Source organism: Passer montanus, unplaced genomic scaffold, assembly GCF_014805655.1.
Source record: "Passer montanus isolate IOZ18808 unplaced genomic scaffold, ASM1480565v1 scaffold27, whole genome shotgun sequence".
Classification (NCBI taxonomy): domain Eukaryota; kingdom Metazoa; phylum Chordata; class Aves; order Passeriformes; family Passeridae; genus Passer; species Passer montanus.
Genome location: NW_024367372.1, coordinates 9,213,214 through 9,234,167, shown reverse-complemented (window position 1 = coordinate 9,234,167; position 20,954 = coordinate 9,213,214). Strand labels below are relative to the sequence as shown.

The window sequence follows — 20,954 nt, the reverse complement described above, 5'->3', positions numbered from 1 at the left end:
TCATTCACAATTTGGCAGTGGGTTGACAAATACAAATGAGCAGCAATGGTAGACCAGCAACTACAAGTGTGAGACTTTGCACTGTGCTACCAATTCAATTGGATGCCAAACTCAGTCCTCCAAAGATAATGTTTTGAAGTGCAGTTGCTAGAGTGAAAGTTTCCGGCTCCCCCAAAATAATAAACATTCATTTTAGCTAAAATAGAATAGCAAAAATACTGATGTAAATTTAATAAGAACTAAAATAGATACTTTCTCTTGGTGGAATTCTCCCTTTTTGATGCTCTTTCAAATCCTGCATAAATTTTTCAACAACCACAAAAAACACGTCCAATGCTTCACCGTTGTGATATCCCCACTGAGGCTCAACAAAAATCTTGCAATCACATTGCATGCACATAACATTTTCCATGAAAAGTATTTTCATTTATTTTCTTTTTTCCATCACTCCAAGATATTATCACTCAGAAAACATGAAATTGAAAAAAACTGTCATGTATTCCAAGTTGAAATTCAGATGTCACTGCAGAGTCTCATGAGAGCTTTGGATGGGAATCCTGCATTCTCTGCTGCAGGCTGGGTCTCCTGGATATGCTAATAGCTCCCAGCCAAGACCCTCCCAGTATAAAACAGTGACCCCACGAACACTCAGCTGTGGGATGTTGTCAGAGCCATACTATAAACAACAGAGGAGAAATGAACCTTCATCCACCTGGCCTACAATTTCCACAAATTACTTTCTCCACTAAATCAACACTTCGGACTTGCATTTGGAACCTTAAAATGGAAATGTTTAAGTTTTGACCTTTTCCAGCAGAAATATAAATTTTTATTTAAGTGAAGCAATTATTTTCACTCATATTTTTCTGTGTCTGAAGTCAATACCGCCTAACTACTCGAGGCCTAGGCAAGTGCAGCTATTGCAAAGACAGTGGGCTGAAAAGGCTACTACACACTGCGGTACATAGGCTTCACAGAGAGAAAAGGCTTTGAATTTCATCTATAGATTAAAATTTTGAAGCAAGAATAAATTAGAAGTATGGTTTCCAAATGAAAAACCACACATAGCACCATAGACTTTGAGTTATAAGGGTTTACATTAATGTGACATGCTAAAATTAGTAATGGACCTGGGCAAAGAATCTCACATCCCACATGTAAATTTTGAACATTACCAGAAGTGGTGTTCAAACACAAGCAGTACAGTGTTTCCTACCTCTACACTGGGCCAAGCCAAAGCTCTCCACATTCACCAGGACCCTGCAGCAATCTTGCCCTTGACTTTGGGCAAGTTCTTATTAATCTGAACAATGTAGCTCTGTCCTGTTTCTAGTTTTTCTCTTCCTTCTGCCCATGACTGCATTGAGCTACACCCTTTACACATGCAGGATACAGTACATGAAGTGACTTTCCAATGAAAACACACACTGGCTATGGGATGCATTTTGCTTTTTGGATGACTTTAAACTAAACATGATATCATGAGACAAGTCTTGGGTCAGCCTTTGAGGGGCTGCATTGCCCTAAGCACAGTAAAGTCTTCTGGAGCCTTACCTTTTTATGGCTTTGTAGCAAATGATGACAACTACAAAGAGGAACACTAGTGTGGCGCAGCATACTGCAATGATAATAACCAGGCCTGGCCACCAGGTCTCTTCAGTAGGACAAAAGGTAGACTTGGGAGCTGTAAAAAGAGAATGGAAAAATACATTAATTCTCCCAAATCAACAGGGTATTATCAAATATGCTTCAGTTACTTGCGCAACAGTGCTACACCAGGATCACAGATACATGCAAAGATGTTATTTCACATTTAGGACCCATTTCTTTCTTTTCCCCAAGCCATCAATTTCTCTTATTGGTACTAAATATTTATTATCAGAGTCCCAAGATGACCAAGTTCTCTGTGTCAGTGTTATCTACAACCTGGTACTCAGCACAAAGGAGAAAGGCTCAGCTCTGCTACCCGAGGGAAACATCTTCTTCCTCTGCATTCGCCATCTCCAGCTGCATCAGATTTAATTTTACAAAGGGATATTATGCTGATAAGAGCACGTTTTCAAACCCCATTAGGGGAGGTTAGTTGGGAGCCAAAGCAGTGCCTACCAATCTGTATTGTAGCTAATATTACTGTAACCTTGGAGTGAGGAAGGGGGATTTGTTTTAAAAGAATATGAGTTCTATTACATTTACTAATTGATTTTAGAGTATTATAGTTGACAATCTTATTTTCCTTTACACTACCTTTGAATTCTAAGCCCAGTTGTCAAGGTATGTTAACATTAAGAAAAGTTAACTTGTGGAAATATAAGCTATTATTATGATTATATTTTCTTATTATATTTAGGGTTAGAATTGCCTATTTAAGTACCACTCAAAGCAATAAATATTTTGTATCTGGTGACATTTAGTTAAAATATTTTCCTTCAGGGCTATGTTCCTTTTCCCATGCTTTGAGGGGACACATTTCCTGAAGGATGGTGAGTAACAGCCAATGCCTAGAGCAGTATCAGTTTGCAGGGGGAGGAGAGAGCCTAAGCACAGCCTCTGCAACCACATAAATTCCATGGGAATTTTGGTCACCTTAAGTGACATTTAATAATGAATCAGTTGATGGGACTGTCTTTGTCTACATTCTCAACTAAGTAGCTGAGCGAATGAAATATAGCAAAAGGCTCTTTTATGAGTCTCATTGTTTGATATTCTGAATGTCCAGTACACATCACAAATAGCTGCACAAGTTAAAATATATTATCAGTCCAGTATCATTTATTGTGATCTGACATCTCCTCTGAGGAAAAGATACAAAAGATATGCATATCCTTAGATTATCACTCAATAGATTAAACAATGAAAGACACAATTCCCGAGAAAACTTCTTTTTTCCAATTTCAAGATATATAGAGGAGTTGGCAATATTCGCCCCAAGGAGTCTACAGCAGCACCTCAGGAAAAGACTAGGTGAAGACCTTTAAGAAGCAATTAAAGTAATAAACCCAACAGCTTGAAAACAAGTGGTTCCCAGCTTCCTCTTTGACAATGTTCACTTCAAGAGTGCCCCAGCAACTGAATTTCTACTTTATTACTGTGTCAGTTGAGGAAGTCTGCTTTCAGTGGGTGATGGAACTATTTACTGTGTTTTGATAATGCTAATGACTAATATTCTCTGGAAGTTTTCAGTGTTGTTAGATTCCAGAACAGAGTGCATGTCAAAGATGACAAAATGCTTGCATGAAGGAGCAGGCAGTGTCAAGGTCAACTCTACCCTTCTGCTGCTGTCCTGAAAAACACAAAAGGGAGCAGTGAAGTAAAAGGAAAAACATTGATCAGCAGGTGCCATGTAAAATTTGATGAGAGCACAGAAGGTGGGAGAAGTGAGGCTATCCTTCTCTAGCCCTTGTTCTTCTTCAAAGGCAGGATCAACCAAACTAATCAGAAAGCAACATGGTGGTGAGACTGGGCTGCTCCTCAGCACAATAAATGAGACTGACAAATGGCAGAGACAGGATATGAAGCCAGGCTTGTCACATGTCTGTACACCATGCAGTCCTTGATGGTTTGTCACAGTATTTTTCCACAGAGAATAAACAGATATATGTGGGATTGAATAGTAAACATTACTCCTAGATGCAGTCATTAATGACAGAAAAATAAGAATTGCTACTGTGGAAGTGATGTCTAATCCACCTGGCTCAGTTATTTTCCCCATGGTCCAGACTGGACAATCAAAAAGAAGCACAAGAAATCATGCTGGAAGCTACCAAAGCCTGTTCCTTAGTGGCTCGTGGTTTCATACAAATTTAAAAATTACTTTATCTTTCTACTCCTTATTAATGCAGTGCTAATCTTCTTTTCCTTTGAAATGTCCACCCCCTTTTCAATAAGCTCATAGTTCCATGTGTTTTTCTGCCTTTCTCAATATGTGTTCACATAGCCCTCATACCCTGGCATTTCTATGTCTTTAATGCATTTCTCCTCACAATTATTCTCTGAGGAAGAACTGCATTTATTCCCCTTATAACGATGGGAAGTCTAAGCCTGACCATGGATGCTTCCTCTGTGCAGCTGGAAATGTCAGCTGAGAAGGGAACTTCCCAAAGAACCAGTAAGATGCGTGGGAAGAACCCCATCTTCAGAGAGGAGCCTCCTAGTGAGTCCCACACTGAGCTCTTGATGCTGGGGAGGCATTGATGTGCCAGCTCCCTTAGGCTGGGGCTCACAGCTTTCCCTGGGGCTGGGGAGCCTCTCCATCTTGTGCTTGACTCCCACATCCCAGCTTATCACCTGCACCTGGGGAAAAGGGCTGAGCCCACAGGCGTCAATGAGCTGTCATGATGAGAAATTACCCTGGGTGAGGGCACCTGCAGCACCCTCTGGCACTTGGCATGGACAGCAGTGCATTTCACAGGCACTCCCTGGAAGAGCACACACATGGGTCCCAAAAGCTCCTCAGGGGGATACTGGCATCACTACAAAACACACTGAGCAGAAAAAGTCCTACACAACCCATAACAGTGTCAGTGTCCAGTTATTTCATCGTCTTCACCCTTGATGAAGTTCAGGAGAGCAATTCTCCTGGTTGCTTCCTTGTTTGTACCACCTCTTTCAAACACATTATAAAACCCCAAAAGGTGTATATTTCAGAGCCAAATTGTGCCCTTTCCCTTGAGCAAAGAAACACAGACTGCTGTCCCTCACAGAGGTGTACCTGGGGAATGGAGGACACCCCTGCATGCCAGCATTCCCTTTGTCATTCCCACTGGGCTGCTGAGAGGATTCTGTGTGATGCTGGGGTTATGAAACTATAAAGCTACACAGAGTAAGTGTGGCACACATAAATTGAGTTAAAAGCCAGAGAGCTGGTATGTCTCAAAATCTAACTATAAATGGAAAGTCATTGCTGGAAGAATGTGGTTTTTAACAGTGACCTCCCTCTTCAGCCCCCAAAATAGGGTGATGAAACTGATACAGTTTGCAAATGACTGGGGAATGCATTCAACCACAAATGGAGACAAACATATTTAGATTAGAAATAGGGTAATTATAATCATTAAGGATAATTAGTCCTTACCATAGTCTATCATTTCTGGCTGAGTATTTAAACAAAAAACTTAGTTTAAGGTAGCCTTTTTATTTTTACTTTAAGAGGTCTAAATTCAGCTAAAGAGATTGGACTCAGTATAAGACTTGAATAAGTAAAGAAAATGCTCTGGCTCTGGAAAGTCCACATGAGTACAATGCCTTTTATCTCTTGGCTTTAAAATTTATGAAGTACAAATGTTGGTTAGGTTTACTTTTAGAGGTCTATCACCTTCTCCTATTCCCAATGGCACCAGGCTTAAATAAATACAATGAGCAAATAAACCCATTTCAGCCCTGTAGTGGGTAGATGGATCCAACTTATTAAAAACAAATTAACCAAAAAGTGCTTTCAGATCAAACTGTTCAATATCACAAAAAAATCTTACATCTGCTTTTTTGACTAAATTTGTTTTGAAGACTCAGCATAAAGACACAGCTGTGACTCTAATGTTAGAAGGTATCTGTACACAGCTGGCTCTAGCCAGAAATGTGCATACCAGAAGAGATTAGCTCAGCTATTGAGAGTTTCCCTCAATGTCTAGGCACAAAAATAAAGGTTCTATCACTGGAAATAATGTTTCCATAAAATTCCCAATAAATTCTCTGATATTTTTTGATCAGACCTCAGTGGTCATTCTCAAAATTGCTCTGAGCTTCCAACAAAAAACTGTGATGAAGCTGTTTAAATCTTCCGGGTTAAGCATTAAACAGTTTTGTGTATGTTGTAAAAGCAATACATATACTGCCTGAGACGGAATCTAGAAACAGGACTTTGAATCCTTGGACACACCATCAGGTTATCTTTAGTGGTCATGGCTGTAGTTTATAAAGCTCATAATTTCAAAATCTAATGCTCCCATAATTTATTTTGATTAGTGTTATTACTTTCCATTACCATATGGGTTTTAGGCTAATTGCTCTTTGCATGGGCATGCTGGGACATTAACAAGTAACACAACCAAGGCTGTCAGGAGGCAGAAAGGGCTCTCTGAGGGGGGCCACGCTGAGCTGGTGCCCCTGAGCTGCTCTTGGCAGTGATGCTGAGGCAAGGAGCCTGCACCAGGGCATCCCTTCCCACTGCCAATCCCCAGCAGCCAGCTCTGCAAAGCAATGAAAAACAAAACAGAATAAAGCAAAACAAAGCAAAAAACCCAAACCAAGCCAAAACCAAAGACAGGGATGAGCTGGAAAATAGCTAAAGGAGGCAGTGGCCCATGCTCCCACATGTAATCCCGGGGAGGTGTCTCCAGTGGAGTCTGTCAATTCACTCACAGACTGAGACCCAAGCAGCTGGTGAGTGTCCACTGATGTGATGGGGAAGGGTGACAGTGACCCCCATCACCTCTCTACAACAGCAACTTCATGCCCAAAAAAAGGAAGAGCACTTTCAAGATAAATCAAAACTGATTATTGTTTTTCTTTTGCTCTTACTCCTATTCTTACAGAAAGGTCAAGAGTGCTGTCGTAATCATCCTTATGAGACATCTGCCTGTTTTTAATATTGTATACTCACAACAGGCTAAACCCTGCCATCTCCATGCCTGCAGCATTTCTCTTGCTATTGTAAGGCTGCCTGAATCAGCCATGCACTTTTAATTAGCATGCTAGGAAGCAGGATAGGATTTTGTTTTGAAGGCAGGCTCATATTCCAAGGGCCTCAAGTGTTTTATCAGTCTTGGTTGGAAATTAAAAGGAAGATGCAGGCAGTGTGTTTTCAGCAATCTCTATGTATGTCACATATTGTAGAGACCTGTTAATCTTCCGGCTAAAACAGGGTCTCATCTTCACTCTTATTTATTATTTTGATATTCACTTAAACTGTATGTTGATGTCCTATTTGCAAGACAGAGAAGACAGTAGTTCCTGCAGCTATTATCATACTGGGATGCAGGGACAAGGCCAGAAAACATGGAGAAGTTTAAATGTTATTACAAATGTCAAGGTGTATGAAAAAAAACCTCCCAGGACACTTCAGTGTCCAATCTGAACTCCCAGTTAAATGTGGAGAAGGATTTTGAATGTGTTACAGTTTGAGTCTCTTCCCATAAAGGTATCTCATCCAAGATCCTGTGGAATAGAGTTCAATTAATCCCCTGATTAATATGAAATAATTTGGGTTCTGTAAGGAAAAATCCTGCAGAGGAAGTTACACAAACACCAAGGCTCAGATATTTACTCTAGGTATTGCACTGTGTAATGCACAAGAAACAAGGAGAGCCATCACATGCTCATATCTTTTTTGAGAAAGCTGATTTCAGTCCTGAGCCTGAGGCCTCTTGTCTACTTTTGCATAAGGCCCTTCACTCCCCCCAGCAGTGTAGATTCACCCTAAAGTGAGTGCTGATTAATTTAATGCTGATTAATTTCATTGAATGATAGGATGAAGCCTTAGGCAGCTAATAAAAAAGGCCCAAGGGCTCAAGTGATGTAAACTAGCAGAAGTCCACCCAGCTGTGAGACTGGTGCCAGCTGAGGACCTTGTCCCAGCATCTGCTTGATGATGCTCAGAAGAGAAATGTAGCTGAAGGTCAGCATCAGTGTCTCCAGAGCCCTGGAGGCTGAGGGCTCTCTGGGGACAAGACTGGTTACCTAACCCAGGGCCTTGGGGAGAGAGCTGTGAGTCAGTGTCAGCTGAAGCATCCCCTCAGTTTGCTGTATTCCATCACGTAGGGACTGCTACAGATGTGTTTGGATAGTGCATGCAGTAGGAACGTGCTGTGTGTACCCAGGGCTGCTCACACTCAGAGGCAGCCAGCAAGGGAAAAAACAAATCCTTTAAAAGAGCCTGCTAGTGGAGTTTGTGGTGCTGCTAGACTTGATACAAATATAGATCTTCAGCTGTTATTCTAAAATACATTGTGAGAACAGGCAAAGTATGTGTTCCCTTCCACACTATTGGATTTAAGTGGAAAATTTCCTGGGAGGATGGGGGAGAGGAGACTGACCAAGAAATGTGTGACTGACCTTGCTGTGTGTTCCTGGGGCAGAAAGCCATGACTGGAGACATGACCTGCATCCTCAGGGCACCCCAGAGCCCAGGCCCTGGGGCTGTGCTTGGCCAGAGGGAACCCTGAGCTCACCTTCACTGGCAGCCACAGCTGGCTGCAGGAGGCAGCCCTCGGGCTGGCGATCAGGGACAGACAGGCTTGCCAAAGGAAGGACTGGCATTTTCCAGACTGATGGAGAAGTGGCTTGTCTAGCCCCATCAGGTTTCCTCATGCTGTGTTTGGGGTTTTTTTTACTCCCTTACAGATCTCTGCCCTTCCTGTTGCCTGTAAGCTTAGGGACACTTCCAGAGTGCCATGGGCCAGCTGGGTAAACAACCAGGCAATAGCGGCGTGCTCGGCAGAGAGCCTGTCCTGATTTATGGCCTCCCTGGAGGAGCTAGGTTAAATAACACTGGTAGAAATCAGCTATTCCTGTAGCAGATGATACTTCTGTTTATCACACTTTGTTGCAGACAAGTTTATATCATGCAGCTGCTCGGTGCATATGTTCCTACTACACTTCTAAGGGGGATACTGCAATCACTACGCAGCGGGAACTTCTGCTATAATAAAAACATGTGTGGGAATGATGCTGGAGAAATTCCCTCCCCCGCAGCTCTTACACTGTAGATACTGTTATTCTACACTCTCAGTTGCCTCATCTTCTTAGTTTTCTCATCCTTTCTAAAAACACTTCTCTTGTGAAACAAGAAACACACAGTTTTGTGCTTAGTTTTGGAGACTGGAGTGTTCAGGAGGTGAAGGAAAGGGGTTGTTCTGCAGGAATTTTTTGAAGGTCACAGGCACAGGAGGAGTGCATGGCTCATTGCAAGAAACAGAACTGGAACTGCAGGTGAAAAAACCTGAGCATGAGTAGTCAGTAAGGAAGAGAGCAGCTGGGTGGGGGAGGTTAATTGTGATGCTCAAGATCTAAGCTTTAGGAGTTATTGAACCTGCACACATTTAGGTTTGGGTTCAGCAGTAGATTTCACTAAAACTCCATGTTACTGTGCTTTCTTGGTTGGTGTCATGCAGCTGTTTCACCTTGACAGATTTGGGATTCTTATAGAAAATGAACATATTGTTAGGACCAAAATAAAATAATAATAGGTAAAAATATTGGTTAGCCAGACACAAGTAAAGCACATTGTGGGGAAGTGGCTTGTGCAAACTCACTGCATCTCAGAGAGAAAGCCAGAAAAACAAAATGTCTTTTGACTCCTGGCCAGTCCTCCCCTCTGGATTGTATTTCCTCTTCTTTGGGAGTAAACACAAACAACTGATTTGGCTAGAACCACATTACAGGGGTGGAAACAAAAAACTTCCTTTCTGACTTCCCAGGCAGGCGCCAGATCTCTGCCCCAAACCAGCACAGTGCCATCATGCCCAGCAGCTCAGTGCAGCCAAGCCCTGTGGTCAGAAACAAGGCAAGATCTCACAGGATGCCCTGGAATGGCTGACACTAAACTTGTGGGATAACCTGTCTTGGTTTTGTACAATTGCAGAGGGAAACTAAAGAACAGTTCAGAGTTCTACATACATATGGAAATATGCATAGAGCATAGGAGTAAAGAGATTGCCACACAAAGTAGGAAGAGAAAGTCTGTGCTCCAAATGATTAACAGGCTGAGATCCAGACCTGCCTGCCTTAATCCTATTAGGTTGCTGCTGAAGCTGATGGGGCCCACCAGAACTGAGGTACCCCTCGAACAGGGGCAAAACATGCTTTCAGCTGCTGAGGTCTTTTGGAGGAGAGCAGGGTTAGAGAGCACAGAGGGAGAATCTGTTCTCTAAAGCATGATCTGGAGAAGCAGTAGCATTTATAGACCTTGTGGTAGAAAGGCTTTTAAGGAGATTACATCATAGCTAGCTTCTGTGTTAATACTCAGCTCTGGCACTTATCTTTACAATGCATGCTCACATCAGCCAGTGCCCTCTGATCTGACTTTGCCCAGTGTTTTTCTCCCCATGAGACGCTGCTTTTCACTCCCCATCTGATTCTCTCTCAACATAAAGGACTAATTGTTTCTACCCTGATTGAATCACACCCTGTCGCTCTCTGTCCCCAGCAAAGGAGAACTGAAGCCTGTGCCTTGCAAGGCACAACCTCCTCCTTGCAGCAGCACAAGCATTTGAGAGAGCCCATGGGCATGGTCACATTGTCTGCTCTCCACAGCCTGGGTCACTGCCAGGCTGGGCAGCACCAAGAGAGCCCATGACACCCCCAGGTATCCCAAGTGCTGCCTCTCCATGGGAGCCATCACTGAGGTGGGCCCTGCCAGATTTGGGGGCCTGTTTTCTGAAATGGAGGAGACACCGACCAGGTTAGTGGGTATCTGGTGCCTCTGAGAAACAGGTCACAAGTGCCAAAGCATTTGGTGTTTAATTAGTACCCTGGCATTTATTTTAGAAGCAACCTGGTTTCCAGAGGTTCTTAGCACTCTGAGAACGAGGATGCTTTAAGTTGGGTATGAAGATATAGAACCTTAAGTTTGATCTTCTGCATTTCATGACACAGTCTTTAACCTCTCTGTACTTGGGCAGTGTGTCACTGCAGAAGATAGAAATTCCCCACGGGAGGTGGGTTCCAGGCTCAGTTCTTCTTCTTGCTCGCTGGGTGGTTTTGGGACAATTTCCACTCCAGCCTTGTTTCTCCTTCTCTAGGAGAAAGCTCCAGCTTTCTAAATGGTTGGAAGGTGTAGGGATAAAATGTGAGTGTCAGCAATGTTGCTATTTCTTTCCCAATTCTTTAAATAGGATAGACAGACCCATTTATAAGTACTTCAGCTATATTTCTACAAGAACTAGTTGTAATTACCTGACCTTCCTGTCAACCACCAATTCAAAGACACACAGCAGCAAGGCCATGGTCTGTGACAGAACAGCAGAGCACAGCACTGACCTGGAGACAGTAATTCTCAGTTCTTTTGAACAGAGGCACCACTGAGAGACACAGGGATGTGCCAGTACCATCCACTTCATTGCACAAACACACAGTCTAGCTCTTCAGTGGCAACTGATGTGCACAGGCATGTTATGAGCACTTGCAATTCTTCAGTGGGGAAAAATCAGTGCTGAACACAATCTGCTTGTCCTGCCAAACTGTGTGACCTCATCATGTTACAGTGATGAAAGTGAAAAAGCATCCTGAAAAAAAAGAGGCCTGAAAACACTGGACCTTCATGCCAAATCTGCCATTTCAGCACACTTGGGGTTATTTCCATCAACAAGCACACACACACACATGCATACAGACATCTGGGGTTATTTAGCCTGGAGAAGAGGAGGCTCAGAGGAGACCTCACTACTCTACAACTGCCTGAGAGGAGCTGTAGCCAGCTGAGGGTCAGTGTCTTCTTTCAGGCAACCAGCAACAGGACAAGAGGACAGTCTTAAGCTGAGCAAGGGGAGGTTTAGGTTGCACATTAGGAAGAAGTTCTTTAAAAAAAGTGTGACTGGGCATCGGGATGGCCTGCCCAGAAAGGTGGTGGAGTCACCATCCCTGGAGGTATTTAAGGAAATACTGGATGTGGCTCTTAGTGCCATGGTCTGGTTGACAAGGTGGTGTTTGGTCATAGGCTGGACTTGATGATCTCAGAGGTCTTTTCCAATCTAAATTATTCTGTGACTCTGTGAATAACTTCAACATGAACAGGAAGAAGTTTGCTTCTGGGAATCAGATATGTGGAGACTTCTTCAAGCTGCCAGGGAAAAGGACTATCTTTGCTTGCAGGCTTATGGCACTGTGCCTTGAGCCATTTAACATCAAACAAAAGTAGGAACCATTGAAAGAAATAAAGGGTTGCTTCCAAACTGGAACTCACTAGGTAGAGAACATGCACTTTCCCACCTCAATCCCATAGCCAATATCACCTCCCAGGTCCACTGCAGTAAAATAGGTATAAAAAGAATTGAGTCTTCTAGACAGTTTCTCCCCCAGTCAACCTGTCTTGCTTTCAGGCTGTTTCAGAGGCTGTTTTAGGGCAGAAGATGGGCTCATCATCAGTACCAGGAATTTCTGGGAGAAATAGGCTCCTTTGTGATGCAGTGAAACTGCAGAGGGCAACTCATAGGGAAGCAAGTGCAGAAGAGCAAAGACATTAAGTGGAAAACTGGCCTCATCCTCCCTTGTGACCTAATGGCCACCACTCACCTTAGAGCAACAGGGAGGAAGTGATTAGTTAACAGTAAACAGATTAGTAAAGATTAAACATCAGTAAAGATCTGTTCAGTCCAAAATAAGGTGGATTGGACCACGGCTTGAGACACTTGCTGAGAGCTAAGCAGCTTGGAGAGCTTATTCAGCATCTATCTGCATTTTTAGGTGATAAAAGCCCTTAAAAAAACTAGCCCTGGCTTCCACTGTGCCTCAATATCCTTGGATGAAATCCAGGCCCCAAATGGTACCATGAAGGCAGCTTCTGGTGAGCCTGTTAAAGTTCTGTGGTAGTGCCAGTTGTATGGACACTGTAAGCTCATATAGTGAGCCTTCCCAGGTGGTGAATTCCCTTATCTGCTGATATACTCTCCTCTTCAGGGTTTTGCTGAAGCTGTATCTTCATGGCAGAAGTGTAATAAGACAAGCCATAGTGCTGGTTTTTAGTGTGGGTTTGTGTCCAGCCCCTCAGGCTGCCTCCTTTCATTAATTATTGCATGGTGATGGTGTGGCTGCAGGTGCTGCATCTCAGCCCTGGCACCGTCCTCACTGTGTGATGGTACAGCCTCCTATTCCTTGGGACAGGACACAGCTGATCAGTTCTCTCATTACTTTTGAGACTAATAATAATAACAACAATAATCTTCAGTGCTTGACACCTACTAGTCTCAAATACAAAGTTTACAGGTATGAAAACATATCCCTGTTTCAGATATGGTAACTCTGGGTGTCTGATATTGTAACTGACTCTGTTACAGAGATCTCAGGTAGCAGGTTGGTAGCAGAAGGAGAAGCAGTGCTCTGGACGCTCTTTCCACCATTCCCTGGAGGGTGGGCAAGATGTCTCCTTTGTGGAAGTCACAGTATGTCACCCTCAAGCCTTCTGAAAGCTTATCAGTCTTTCAGCTCTTACCATGAACAGACTTTCCAAGGAGGGATGATAGAGGCTGAAATTCAAACAGCTGAGACGTGGTTTCAGGAATCTACACTCTTACAGTGATGACCAGTCTTTCACCAGCAATTGATTAATGAGATACCTCAGGGCTGGCAGATTCAATCTCACAGACAGATGACAGATTGTCTTGGTATAATATTTTCTATACAGATTGAATTAAAGTCCAGATTTGCACAACTTCTTAGAGTTCAACAGCATTCCCATGAGTGCTGCCATCAGTCACAAGCTATGCAAAGTGAATAAAATTCAGTGCTACTGGTATTAAGTCATTATCTTGTAGATCCTTAACAGGTTTTTTAAGACCTTGAGAACCTCTAGGTAGTAGCAAAGATTAGTCAAACCTCACGTCTTAGTGTTGACACTTTGTCAAAATTAGCACCTTCAGGGAAGTCTGAGACAAAACCAACTGTAGATTGAATTTCCTCAAAAAAGATTGTGGAAGACTTGGAAATACTCTGCATATTTTCCTAATGTGTTAATAGGACAGTTTCTAAGGTACTGGTTTGTGTCCATCTCTGGAAAATAATTGGTTTGCCTGTTGGGCACCCCACTATATAAAGAGAGTGACTATAAAAGACACATGCTTAAGATTGGTAAGTGCAGATGGCTCTAAAGAGTTCACTTTACAAAGAAAGCCATTTTGCAAGTCATATGTCTAAGTTTTAGGGAACAGCCAGCTGACTGTGTAGCTGATATTTCTGTTGATGTATGGAATCCTTATAAACATAATCCTCCTATTTGATATTATGTGGTTTGTTCCTTGTATCACTTTAACAACTCAGTTATTGCTGGAATTAAGGGCTACAGCGATCACTTAAAAATGTCCCTTAAGAGATGAATGAATAATTCCTATACCTATTGCTCTTAAATTCCTTTTTCCAAATTGTATTCAAATTCAACTTAAGGGAAATTAAATTGATGACGTGCCCGCAGTAAAATGGAACTGAAATGTGAAAGACCTTCCAAAGTAGGTGTAAATTTAATTCTAATATAAGTAAAATTACATTTGTCAACTAATAATTTTTCATGCAGTTTCCATAAAATACAGAACACGTAAAAAGGCAATTACATCACATTAACAGATCGAGGCATTTCATTGTGCCAAATGTCCTCATATGAAGTCCTCAATCACCACTCAGTATATTTGGAACTCCTGGAAAGCTAAAAGAAGGCACAGGTTTCTTTATAGTCACAAAAGCAAGCAAATTGGTGACAGGTTGCTATTGCACTGCCCCCAGGCTTTACACAGACTGTGACTCCCTAGTGAACCCACAGCAGTGGGCAGCCCCCATGTACAGTGATGCCCTGAAAAGCTGAGGCAGAGCACCTGCACCTTGTCAAATTGAAACCCTCTCTGTGCTCCACTGATAGTCATCTCCTTCGATAATGGCTATGAAATAAAAATACACATCATTTTCAGAAGGAAAGGAAAATGTCCAGGGATGATTCAAGAGAATCTGCTCCATTGGTAAAAGTCCAGTTTAATAGCAGCATTTGTCAAGGAACAGATCTTTGTCTAAAATTATGAGATGATAAAATTATTTCATCACCAATGAGCTGATGAAATACCAGCTCCATTTAAAAGACACTTCAAAATAATAAAATAATTCATTTAAACAGCCATTAGGGATCCAGAATTTGCTGCTATATTTATGTAGTTATAATGCAATATGATTTACTAGTGGAAGGGTTAAATTAACTTGCATAATTATTAACAACATATTTTGGCAGCAGCATTAGTTATTAGCTGATATTCATACTATATTAATGGACACTGTGTCCTCACTTTGGGATAATATCCCGAATTTCCAGACTACTGCTTCCTTGACCTGCTACACTGACTTAAATATTACCCTTAAGTTGCAATTACACAAGCAGAGCAACACCTTTATATCCTGTTCATAACAATACAATGCACAAAACCCTTACAAGAACATATTTCTGTAGGTCTGCTTTACCAGGGTCAGCTGCTTAGCCCTTCCTGCTGGAACAGCTTGTGCCAATTAAGCATTTTCTTCTGACTTGTCAAGATGAGGCACAACTCCTTCTGCCAGGAGCAGGTGAACCCACAATTACTTGTAAATCAGCAGCCTCTGACTCATCAGTAACTTCACGGAAGAAGATCTGTTATCTTCTTAATCAGTGAAATGGTAGGCATGTACAAATGGACTGCCATCCACAGAAGGAATTAAGGTCTTCAGCTTAGCCAACTCCTTCTGCTTAAAAAAAATCAAGATGTTGGAGTATGCATCTCAGAGTAGAAAGGACTGTTCTATTGCAGAACCAGTTTAATATGTGATGGTTCTTTTTAAAAATTAGACAATGCTTTTAATCTATAGACAACAGGACTCCCACTGACTTGTGCACTGCAAAATCTGGCCTGAGGCTTTTACTTTTAAATACTTCAAAATGCATTTTCAAGAGAGAGGATTTTTCCATCATATCAATTTATTACTGTATGAAAAATTCAAAACAAATATACAAGGTCCCAGAGCAGGGGAGATATTCATCACTTTCCTAAATAAAAATTAGACTTGGCAAAATGTTTCAGAATTTATTGTGATGAAAAACTCTGAATTGGGAAAGCACTGGAAGCTGTGACTGACCATCTGGTCTTACCAGTGTCTCAAACAGAAAGACAGAAATTTTACAACTCAATATGAGGAGATGCTAAGTGAAAGAGTGACAGCAGAATCCTATAATGAAAGTATAAGTATGAACCTTTCCAGTCTTACCCGCTTTCTAATCACTAATCTTCCTCTTCAGACTTAATATAACACGTTAGTTGCTCAAACTATGTCAAATTTTGTATTTGATTGCTGCTTAAGAAATCTTCTCACCATAAATAATTTTCCCATTTTGACTGAGATGTGAGGACTTTTATTTCTACACTAGAAATAACTATGCTTAATGGAAAGAAAAAGGCAGGACTTTGAATTCTATATGTCTTTGGTGACAAAATCAGAGTGCCTGCAATTTGAGGCAGAAAATCCAATCACTGTATTTCTGATTTAGATGGGTGAATTCTGCTTGATCCAGTCTTGGATGCTTAATGATTTGGTTCACTGTGCTAAGAGTGAAGGTAGTGTCTGTGATGTGAAAACAACATGATGGGCACCTGGACTAGACTCCACTTCTGCCACCATCCTTGGCTCCAGGCTGTGGGCTCGGAGTTCAGTTTAGATTTGAAAGTCTCCAAATCCTTCAGCCAGTTCTGAGAGTCACATTCCTCCAGTAACACAAAAGTGCATGTGGGAGACGACAAGAATTAAATTTTGGTTTTGCTTTGTAAATTATGAACAATGCTCTCACACAAGACTGCAATTCACAGTACGACAGCTGTGTTACCAAAACTGGAAGGGCTTCCCTGTTTCAGCATTCTGTTTGCATTTAAAAAAAGTCACTGTCTAGACCAGACTTTCTCTCACAGTAGCAGTCACTACTGTAAATGTCTTCATGCAGGAGACAATGTGTCCCCTGCCATTTTGGGGTTTCTCTGCTGTTCAGTTTTGGTAGTCACTATGTTGTATGCAGGATGGAGGGAAATGTCTTCCCCTATAATATAAAACAAACTCAGCCTGTTTGCTAACAATTCCTTTGGGCATCACTTGGGAGAAATCTACCCAAGATTCCTCTAATATGTCCAAATATCTCAAAGCTACTCTGAACAAGTCTTCCAGGCAGAAGGGCAGCAGGTGAAGGGTGGTCCTGCCAGCTGAGCACATAGGGCCAGCAGCTTTGCAGTGGGTGCTTGTAAAGATAGAGAACCCTCACAAGATAAAATGCTTAACCAAAGGGAAACTTAAACTCAAGCATCTCTAAGAGCAAACTTGAGCATCTCTAAGATGCTCAAATCCTATTGCAGCAGCCTACATCAGACTGACTATCGGGCATCTCATATTTGAAGATACATCATGGCCTCCAGGAAGGCTTCAATGCATTTTGCAATCACATCTTCCCCTCCACTCCTGGGGGATAATCAGACCTCTGCCAAAGATAAAAGTTCTTTAGGCATTGAGTCGGCAAACACATCAGTATCCAAGTACAAGAAATGTAGTGGTGAGCATCAGGACCACGCTCAGTTCTCCTGCTGGAACAGCGACGTGGAGACAGTATTCAGCATAAGGTTCAAACTCATTCTTTGAATCCATACTGGATCACCTGTGCATTCTACCTTCAGGATTAGGACCCAGAAAATCCTAAGGAAAAGCCATTTCTTATTCTTTTATGTCCTAGAGCCATACAATGTTTATTTCTATAACAAGTTCTTGCTCTGAAAGGCTATTTTAAAAATTAGCAAGGCATTTGAAAAATTTGGTTACTTGAAACCCTACACAAAATTTAAGAAGTTCCAGACTATTCCTGTTCTTCAGATTCCTGCCTAATATACGCACATTGTGGAAGTCCAGAGATGAATGGCATTCCTCAGGGGATGGTATTAGGATTGGTACTGTTAAACATCTGTGTCAGCAACACAGACAGTGGGATTGAGCACATCCTCAGCAAGTTTGCTGATGACACCAAGATGTGTCATGCACTCAGCACACTGGAGAGAATGGATGCCACCCAAAGGGAGCAGATGCCATCCAGAGGGAAGGGATATCATCCAGAGGGACCTTGACAGGCTTGAGCAGTGGGCCTGTGCAAACCTCGTGAAGTTCAACAAGGTCCTGCACCCATGTCAGGGCCATGCTGAGTACAAACAAAATCTGTGATGAGAATAGATTAAGAGCCACCCTGAGGTGAAAGACTTAGGGGTGCTGGTGGACAAGGAGTTTGACATGACCTGGCAATGTGTGCTCACAGCCCAGAAAGCCAAGGGTGTCCTGGGTGCATCAACACAAGCGTGGCCATCAGGTCAAAGGAAGGGATTCTCCCCTCTACTCCACTCTCATGAGACCCCATCTGCAGTACCATGATCAGCTCTGGGCCCAATATAAGGAGAATGTGGACTCACTCCAATAGGGGGGCACAAAGATGATTGGATGGCTGGAGACCTTTTCTATGAGACAGTTGAGAGAGTTGGAGAAAACTCCAGGGAGACCTTATAGCAGCATTCAGTACCTGAAGGGAGCCCACAAAAAAGCTGGAGAGGGACATTTTACAAGGGCATGTATGGCTAAGGACAAGGGGTAATGGATTTCAACTGGAAGAACATAAATTTAGATTAGATATTGGGAATAAATTCTTTACTGTGTGGATGGTGAGGCACTGGAACAGGTTGTGCAGAGAAACTGGATTCCCTGTCCCTGGAAGTGTTCATGGCCAGTTTGGATGGGGCTTTGAGGAACCTGGTGTAGGGGAAGGTATAACTGCCCATGGCAGGTGGGTGAAATTAAATGATCTTTATGGTCCCTTTTAACCAGAACCATTCCATGAATCTATGATCTGTCCTAAAAGATATGAGTGTCCTTAGCTCTCCTACTTGCACTGAAAGAACCTTGCATGCTTTCTGAAAGTAGGCTGTACATCTGAACTTATATAGCTGCCAAAAGGTTTCACCCTTCTCGTAGTTGGTCATTTTTATTTTGGCATTTTCACCAGTCCAAATAATTAGTTAATTAGATGCTGTGTCTCCAGAGATAAAGATTTCACTCTGAAAAACAAAATGATACAATTACTGCATGGAGATTACAGCCCTCTGCAGTGATGTCATTCACTTTGGCTTTCCACTGACATGATTGTGCTTGATCTCAGCTGACAGCTCAGGGCAAACTTCCACTAAGGTCAGGAGCTGTAAAGACTTCATTGTGCACCTATGTGCCAGCATCCAACTGCCAGAGACTGGTTCATGCATCCAGACTCAGCTTAAGTTTCCTCCTCTAAATTTTGACTGAAGCAATGTTTGAATGAACACTTCCTTTGTCCAGAGAGCAGATGGCAAAACCATGGACTCCTCACCCAATACAATGGACTCCTCTAGCCAAGGGTAGAGCAGACACAGCAAATGTTGCTCAGCAAGTGAGGAGAACAGGCAAGAAAATCCTTTCTCTTCCTTGTACCATTTTAAAGAAGTCACTTCTGATTTTTTTTTCATAAGATCTTACACAGGTTAAAACTGATACTGACTACTGTCTAGCTCTAACCCCTTCCCCCTTTACTGTTTTGAAGCCTGGCTTTTACTTCCAGACAAAATCCTTTCTTCTTTGCAATGCCCCTGGAGAAACCTGCATGGTCACAGAGTATTTAGGAGTTGACAACAGCAGTTTTTCAGATTTTTAAGGGTCAACATCACTTGAACTAGTTTAATCTCATGGGTCCGTGAAGCCGGGTTAGAAATGCTGCCTAAACAAGTATTCCATCCACCTTGTCTTAGTCTTGGCTGAAATCCAGAGACAAGGAGGAAAGCAGATGGAGAGAAAAAGACACAGTTAATTAAAGGCCAGGTTCTGAGCATCTCTATTGCCTTCAGGTCATTGCAGACATATCTAGGGAACACACTCAATTCATTGGAAGTTCTTTCTTCCTTTGCTGTCAGCATTTAAGTTTAGTTGGCCTTAGGCCCCTTAGAGCCTCATGAGCTTTCCCTTCACTTCATCAGTGAGCAGTTTTCTAGGCATGGGTTAAAGAGCAGGCTGCTGCTTGCATAAGGGGAGTTACTCCGGAAACATCGATATACCAAACTGTCTGGAGGAGCTGCCACGGGCTCCTGACAGTCCTCACCATCACACAGTCCCCACCACCCTAGTTACTTCTAACATGGGCTGGAGTCCTTCCCCTCAGAGCCCTTTGGTAAGGTACACATCTGTATCAAATCAGACAGCAGTGTCCCAATGGGATGACAGAAAACTGCATCTGAAATGAAGCTCAGGAAAGTCAAAGCTCAAATAACCCATGTGTCCCACTTTGCAGAAAAAGCTACAGGTGAACCAGCAATACTGAGAGACCCAGCATGCACAGGGAGGAGTATGGCTGATGGCAGCTTTCCTTTAGATACTGTAAGGCTGATGGATTCCCAGGAGGAGGCACAGGGTTATGCTGCCATGACAGACTTGGCTGCAGAGCAGAGGCAGGGAAGGCAAGATCAGGGGTTGGATGGGGCACCATAATGCAAGTGGTCCATGTGAAGGAGTTTGAAATGTGGGGAAAGGAGACCTGGGGTCATCCCTGAAGGAGGACAAAAGCACTCTTATTTAATTTCCCATATTCATATAGTTTCATTCATTTATTCAGTGACTCCTCAGGATGTGCTGAAACACTCCCCACACATTCTTAATGTAAATACCCAACCCTAACAGGGAGGTGTCTCCTAAACCAGGGAAAGCTGGTGCTCCTAACACTGCTTGTGGTTTTAGACTGCCTGCTAAGCTGTGTGATTCTACTCATTTTCTCCAGAGGGAATTAGGTTATTTCCCCTCAGAGTAAACACAGTATTTTCCAGCTATTATACGTGAATTCTAGGATTCTCTGCATTTAACAGATTTTGTGTAAATCTATCTGCAGGAAGCAGAGTTGAAGATTTGTTGCTGGATCAACCTGTCAATATTGAAGTGTCTAAAGAGACACTAAGTGTACTATGATTGTTCCTAAAAGTCCTCAAGCACAATAAAAGCCTTTCAGGGAGTGATTCAGCTGCTCACAAACAGTTATGCAGTGCCATCCCATACAACCAAGTAGGGTTTGCAAAACAATCAGGTGGGACTGATAGAAAGGACACATCAGAGGGTTCTCTGATTTTCCACAACAGCAGCTAGAGGCCACGTCAAAGAGCACTAGATGCTTCATATAGCAGACTGAACTGTCAGTGTCTGTAGTGACTGGAGAGACAGGATTT

At 42.5% G+C, this 20,954-nt stretch overlaps 1 protein-coding gene across 2 annotated transcripts in view; it reads right to left on the bottom strand.

Moving 5' to 3' along the window:
* PRIMA1 (proline rich membrane anchor 1) overlaps positions 1-20,954 on the bottom strand; it is a 49,910-nt gene that overhangs the window by 20,137 nt on the left and 8,819 nt on the right. For both annotated transcript variants that reach the window (XM_039712869.1, XM_039712870.1), the window contains exon 3: positions 1,555-1,684. In XM_039712869.1, the coding sequence (XP_039568803.1) occupies positions 1,555-1,684 (130 nt within the window). The remainder of the gene's footprint in view (positions 1-1,554; positions 1,685-20,954) is intronic.